Raw genomic sequence first — 7,396 nt, forward strand, 5'->3', positions numbered from 1 at the left:
CTTAAATCAGTGTAGATGAAGGGGAGGAGACAGGTTAAAGTTGAATGTGCAATCCAAAATATTTAAAGTGCCTTTGAACGGGGTATGGTAGTAGGTGCCAGACGCACCGGTTTGAGTGTGTCAAAACCCAACTCTGCTGGGTTTTTCACGCTCAACAGTTTCCTGTGTGTATCAAGCATGGTCCACCACCCAAAGGACATCCAGCCAACTTTGACACAATTGGGCCAGCATTCCTGTGGAAAGCTTTCGACACCTTGTAGAGTCCATGCCCCGACGAATTGAGGCTATTAGGAGGGCAAGCGGGGCTGCAACTCTATATTAGGAAGGTGTTCCTAATGTTTTGTTCACTCAGTGTATAATAATAATAATAATAAAGTAATTCATCAAATGCCCATTAGATTACATACCATCCTGTTTTTGGCTGAGTCACACCTCAGCCTATTAAAAGGTCCCTCAGATTAGACTCAATGGGACAGCATCAGAGGCAGGTACCCCGCTGCAGGCACGATAACACGCCACACAACACAGTGAACTCTCAGGCACCTGCTGAGGTAATCCAGGGAGAGGCAAGCTTGGAATTCCACTGCTTTGGGCTGTTATGTGTGGGCTCCAGGTCTGTAGAGCTGGGAGTGGTGGGGCGCCTCTTTGCTGCATACACAGACATACATGATTATCTAAGAAGAGTATCCTTATAGTCCCTCCTGCCCAGCCAATGTTTCCTTCCTTCCTTCCTCAATAATTTGATAATATTGTGTAGATTTCTACCATATTGCTTTCAGCTGATCCAGTCATGCCAGATCAGTGATCATATTGCGCTTTTAAAACAGCCTGTTTAAGCGAGTTGATATACAGGTTCATTATAGAGCCCTTATCTCTGGCATGCAGCAGGTCTATGTGGATTTTTTTTGTCAACACAGTATTTTGACCACTGAGCACAGACTAAAAACCAGTATATTATGCCATTAATTTTTTTTTTTTCCTACAGTTGTATATTTTGTTTTTCTGGAAGAAACATTTAATAATTTATTAAACATCACTTTTATGATTATTAAATGGAATATTGCTTTTCCAGGCTGCATTTTGGAGCCTTACAAGTGGACTACTGAGTCACACACATGCTCTCTCTCTAAAGTGGTCTGTCTAGAGCTGCCAAATGAGAGGTGTCAGCTATAGGCCTATTTCATAAACTGCTTATATTTTCTAAAAAATATATATATACATGCCTACCAACAGCATTTTAGGGGTCATCAAAATATGAACACTATAGGCTGAAGCAGAGATATACACTTTAATAATTACATTTCAGAATTAACAATGAAGAAAATTGTGCAAAAAAAAAAATGTTAAAACCTCGTTTTGTTTCTCTGCCTAATTTATTCAAACACTTCAAACACTGAGCGAAGAATGACTTATTTTGAGTTCCAGAGGTTGCTGTTTTTAAACAACACTTTGAGACGAAGCTGTGAATACAAGCAGCGATAAGTATTGAGGATGATCGTAGACCACATTCAGGTAGCCACTTTTATATTCAATAAGTCTTCGTCGTAAAAAAGACTAGACACTGGCCTTCTAGCTAGGCAGGCCTACAACCAGGCTGCTGTCAATTGACCGTGACCTGATTGACCACCTGGTGTAGAGCTGTCAAGGAGTCAATTAAGCATATTCATATTTAGACAGGCGACATAATTTGACGCAAACAGTAGGTTTTCGTGTGTTATTCATTAAATTGTCGTACAAAAAAAAATCTAGCCTATCGTCTAATTAAAATGTCTTTAGTCCAGCACCACTCGATGTCCATTATAAATAAACCTGCTCCATAATAATTATTTTTTTCGAGAGCCGTTAATAATTTGCATCAATGACACAGATGAGCTGAAAAGTTTATTGGTGGCATTTTTTTCCTGTGCTTCAGAAATCTGTCAGATGGAGAAAAGAACACAGCTGAAATGTACCAAGCCCCTGTTATATTATTCAGAATGAATAGGCTACAGGTTAGTCCTAAAACCCCGGCCTCATTAGCCCCTCTGCCTGTATTCTTCCCAACCGTGTGCAGACTGAGAGCACGTCTGTGCGCCCATCATTGTGTCCTTTGTATTTCAAAATGCAAATACATAAACTATAGATGCAACCTAATTCAGGATATAGTCTAAAATATAAAATGATGCAATATGTTATGAGAAATGTACAACAAAATGTCTAATAATATCAACATAATCATAGCTAGCATTACATGGGCTAAAGAAAAAAGGAACGGGCTCAAGATGTCATAGTAATCGAAATGGTATTCATACTGCTTCATGTAACCTGCCCCTACCCTATGAAGCAAATGTTGATATAGCCTAGATTGATTTAAGTTTATCCTGGAAAGCATGCGCAGTAAACTTTTGGCCCCTATGTCGTGGCTTTTCAAAATTGCTACATTTTGAAACTGGAGAAAATAAGGATGTGCTCTCTATTCATTTTCAGTGGGAGACCGCCCATATATTGAATCCGCATTTACAAGTAGGCTACTTCAGCCTATTTTGCTATTCCAGCACAAAAGCAAACGGGTGCTTCACTGTCCTGCGTTCCTCACCCAAACTGCCTTCTCTAACTGCACACTCGTCCGCCGGCTTCCTCCAGACTTTTTTTTTTTCTCTCTCCCTATTTATAAAAACGTCACTTCAAGTCCCTCCCTTTTTGAATCTCATTAGTTTCTTGTGTGTTTCTCCCTGTCAATAATCCTGAATCCAGACTCTCTCTATTTCCATCCCTCTCTATCTGTCAATCAGCGCCGCCTTTGAACTGAAAACCACTCCGACCAACTTCAACTCACTCAATCCGAGCGGCTCAGCTCCATCTCCGGCTTCTTTTTCTGCCAAGATTCCCCTTCTTTTTAGTTTGTACTAACCGCCAGTGCTTGGAAAACGCCAATACAGACTCTAAACTTTAACTCGGATTCTAGATCACCAAGATCAAGGGTTTAAAACTTTGTGTTTTTGCCCCCCAAAATTGCTCGGGAAAATGCCGCAGCTCAACGGCGGTGGAGGGGACGATTTGGGTGCGAACGATGAAATGATTTCCTTCAAAGACGAAGGGGAGCAAGAGGAAAAAATTTCGGAGAATTTATCAGCAGAAAGGGATTTAGCAGATGTCAAATCTTCTCTTGTAAATGAATCAGAAACAAATCAAAACAGCTCGTCGGATTCGGAGGTAAGTGAAAGAATCGTAATCGATTGTCCAGTCGGTATTTTGCAACCATTTACTTATTGTGCGCGAAATGTGCAGTGAAACCACGGTATTTAAAAAGTAATGATTTCCCTATGTGTTTCTTTAATGCAACCCCTGTGTTTCGTTGCATTTCAAGGCGGAAAGACGGCCTCCGCCTAGATCTGAAACTTTCAGAGACAAAACAAGAGAAAGTTTAGAGGAGGGTGAGTTTCTGCTTTTCCGTTCACGCTCTTGTCTCTTAGATTTTTACACAATGGCACTATATGAGCATACCGAATGAGTTTCTTCTGGAATCTCAGATGCATCAAAGTTTTCAAGGCACTTATAAAAGTTATTCTTTTCCCCCGCCATGTTAGCTGCGAAAAGGCAAGATGGAGGGCTGTTCAAGAGCCCACCGTACCCGGGCTATCCATTTATAATGATCCCCGATCTTACAAGCCCGTACCTTCCGAATGGATCACTTTCTCCAACAGCACGCACAGTAAGTTCGTTTATTTACACCTATACATTAGTGGACACAACCCAAGTAGCCCCTAGAGTAAACGCGCATTGTCACCCAGCTAGGTGTGTTTAGTTGTTAAATGTAGACAGAAGTTTCACAACTCATGAACTGTACAATGGCATGCATGTCGCTTGCAACACAGTGTTCCTGCATGTTTCTCTGAAGCCGATAGCATTCTATAGGAGTAGGGATACTCAATGCGTTTCCATCACCTCAAATAAAAACAATTGTATGCAAGGTCATGTGCATATGATGAATAATCTATTTATTGTTCACCTGTGATCAAATTATAATACAAAACATAAACATTCATTTTAATAAAAACATTTCAGTCTATAGTGGACAATTAAAAATTATTATTGTTCTTTTTCTTGTTATTGTATTATTATGTGAGTTTCAGATAGGCTCCTTCTGGCTTTGATTTTATACTGCCCCCTAATATAATGTTGTACTGTGCCTTGGCTATGTTGTTTTCACAACATCATTGAAAACCTTTTTTACTTTAATGCTTAAAACTCATGACCCATTTAAACCTTCTTAGTACTGTATAATAACACCTAACACAGGTACGTTTAGAATAATATATCAGCATAAAGGAAACTCAGAAAAGCATCGAGAAGGAACCTTATAAAAACAAAACCAATGTGTTGATTAGTTTATTTAATTTGCATCTGTCTAAGGGCAGTGACATTAGCTGAAAGAGGCCTGTCATTGACAGTTACTTTGAATATGCAGACATTCATATTTTTCCCTCAAACATTTAAATCTAAAATAATTGATGTATAGGCTGGAAATAATGTGAGAATTTTACATGCCACAGTGTTGTAGCCTGTGTACTGCTTGCATACCACTCTAGCTTGTAACGGGTAAACCATCGCTCTTAAAAGCATGTGCCTTGTAAAACGTTATTTATGAATAAATTCATCTTATTTATTAGAGGCAATCAGCTTTGCTATAATTATGCAAACTTACTCAATTACTCGCCACCTCCAAGTCCCACTGGGCAATGCTTAAGCGGGATAATTTTCTAAACCATTCTTTTTTTTTATGGTTGCAATTACAAGTCATCGCTTTAGGACATGTCATCTAATTTTACAAGGTTAAGGCAAAAAAATAGGCATTAGGAAATATGAACTTACCCCAATATATGCCTTTTGGTAATGAAATTAATATTTGTTTCCTCAATTTAGTGCATCAGGCACACCTTGAAAATCAACACACATGTGATAGGCAATGCAATGTGCCTTTTGTGCCAGACACATTTTAAGCATGTCTTATAACATGTCTACAAAATAATTGCACAGTTATTTTTTTTTTTTTTTTTTTTTTTTTTTTACATCTTATTGAATTATCTTGCTATTTGTATATTTTATGATTTGGTCTTTTATTAAATGTGTGTCTCGTGCATATTTGAGACCAATTGCCATTCTTTACCTTTAACACACACACACATACACACACACACACACACACTTTAAGCTGGCTTCTAGTTTCAACGTGGCACGGGTTAGTGTCTTTTTGTTCACTATAAACCCAGGTCCAGCACTAGCACACGTAACTTCCACATTAGAATGTGCTTATGTACTAAGCTGATAGGAATAAAGTCACGGAATGCCCTTGCACTGTAAGAAGATGCTGCTGCACATGTCTCAATCTGATCTCTGGTCTGTGTACAGTCTTCCTCCTATTGCCCATTAGTTCAGAGGTAATTCCTAATCAGGGACGTTGTCATATTAGCCTTTTTGGTCACTGTCATTCCCCATCATCTGCAAAAATAACATTTCAGAAATGCCTAGCGAACTGTGTTTGCTTTGTAATTGGTTTACAAAGCAAGGCGACATTGCACACGTGACATCATTTTATTGCACAAGTAGAACTGCACTATAATTGTGCTTTATTCTTCCCCTGAGAGTACGTCATACCTTTTTAGGCTGTTGATGGTTTACCTACTGCACTAACCCAGCCCTCCTTTTTGCACCATGTGTGTCCAGCCGTTAGAGCTTTGATGTTTTGTGTCCGTTGTATTCATAAATGTATAGCATCAATAATTCACCTGGGCATTGATTATCTGTCTTTCTTCCTAACTAGTAACGAAGGCTGCAGAATATGACTAGTGCTGTGTCTGTGATTGGAAATGGCTAGCTCACTCCATTGTTATGTTACGGTTCTTTGATATAGCAGGCGTCGTCGGTTGTCCAATTTTCTAATTTAATCAGTTTCCGGTCTCGTTGGTGCAGACGGTGCAATACTATTATTTTTGTAATTCAGGTTTTGGCATGTGTGTGGACATTTTTGTTTTTTGTTTCCATACCTTTAGGCATTTATTGGTCCAATGTGATACGATTGTGATGTTAGTGATGCAACGGTCTTACCACTTGAGTTCTCCTTTTTGTCAGCTGGCAGTGATCTTAACATTTTCGGCATGCCTTTCTATGCTTCTTGTGATTCCGTTACTGCATGTCTTTTTGAAGTGTGAGTGTGAGTGTGTGTGTGTGTGTGTGTGTGTGTGTGTGTGTGTGTGTGTGTGTGTGTGTGTGTGTGTGTGTGTGTGTGTGTGTGTGTGTGTGTGTGTGTGTGTGTGTGTGTGTGTGTGTGTGTGTGTGTGTGTGTGTGTGTGTGTGTGTGTGTGGAGGTCACTATAATTTGTCTGACCTCAGAGAGCTATAATGAGCGAGAGTTTGTTTTTCCAACCACCTAAGTCTAAAAAGCTGTACAATTTGGGATCATTTAGCAGTTTGACATGACGTTGTGCCCAGGGTGTTAGGCCTCCTGCCCTCTTCTCCTCTCTCTTCCCCTCATTCCTCACATCCTTCCCCTCCCTCCTTTTTCAACCTCACACAAAGGTCTGCTGGTTCAGTAGGAGCAGGATGAATTGGTGAAGTGGCCTGGCCAGCTAACCCCCGGTGCCATACTGCTTCTTGCACATCTCTCTCTCTCTCTCTCTCTCTCTCTCTCTCTCTCTCTCTCTCTCTCTCTCTCTCTCTCTCTCTCTCTCTCTCTCTCTCTCTCTCTCTCTCTCTCTCTCTCTCTCTCTCTCTCTCTCCCCCTCTCTCTCCCTCTCTCTCTCTCTCTCTCTCTCTCTCTCTCTCTCTCTCTCTCTCTCTCTCTCTCCCCCTCTCTCTCTCTCTCTCTCTCTCTCTCTCTCTCTCTCTCTCTGTCTCTCTGTCTCTCTGTCTCTCTGTCTCTCTGTCTCTCTGTCTCTCTCTCTCTCTGTCTCTCTGTCTCTCTGTCTCTCTGTCTCTCTCTCTCTCCCCCTCTCTCTCTCTCTCTCTCTCTCTCTCTCTCTCTCTCTCTCTCTCTCTCTCTCTCTCTCTCTCTCTCCCTCTCTCCCTCTCTCTCTCTCTCTCTCTCTCTCTCTCTGTCTCTCTCCCTCTCTCCCTCTCTCCCTCTCTCTCTCTCTCTCTCTCTCTGCGATTGTGCAGATGCTAATGCTAACATGGGTCTTTCTGAAAAGGTGATGGGTTAGCTCCAGTGCTACGGGCTAACGTCACACCTCAACAGGTCTGCAGAGAGGCGAGAGAGCGGAGTTGCAAGAACTCTGGCATAGGGCTGCAGGGCCATATATCTACTGGGTTTATTTACTGCCTCTCAGACTTTTGAATGTTAAGATATTTGACGCCACCCCTGGCCCCATAATTCCCGGGGCAAGCAGGCTTTTGGCTGGGGTTTTGGGTTTCGTTGTAT

General features: G+C 41.0%; 1 protein-coding gene across 23 annotated transcripts in view; it reads left to right on the top strand.

Annotated features, from left to right (window-relative positions):
• Positions 1 to 2,535: 2,535 nt before the first annotated feature.
• Positions 2,536 to 7,396, top strand: part of LOC129838268 (transcription factor 7-like 2) — a 114,411-nt gene continuing 109,550 nt past the window's right edge. For 11 of the 23 annotated variants that reach the window (XM_055905456.1, XM_055905540.1, XM_055905780.1 and 8 more), the window contains exons 1-3: positions 2,540 to 3,192; positions 3,347 to 3,413; positions 3,567 to 3,691. In XM_055905456.1, coding sequence (XP_055761431.1) covers positions 3,004 to 3,192; positions 3,347 to 3,413; positions 3,567 to 3,691 — 381 coding nt within the window. In that variant the 5' untranslated portion in view covers positions 2,540 to 3,003. Of the gene's footprint in view, positions 3,193 to 3,346; positions 3,414 to 3,566; positions 3,692 to 7,396 lie in introns of all 23 variants that reach the window. The other 12 variants (XM_055905149.1, XM_055905620.1, XM_055905701.1 and 9 more) reach the window with 5 other exon arrangements.

Source organism: Salvelinus fontinalis, chromosome 1, assembly GCF_029448725.1.
Source record: "Salvelinus fontinalis isolate EN_2023a chromosome 1, ASM2944872v1, whole genome shotgun sequence".
Lineage (NCBI taxonomy): Eukaryota > Metazoa > Chordata > Actinopteri > Salmoniformes > Salmonidae > Salvelinus > Salvelinus fontinalis.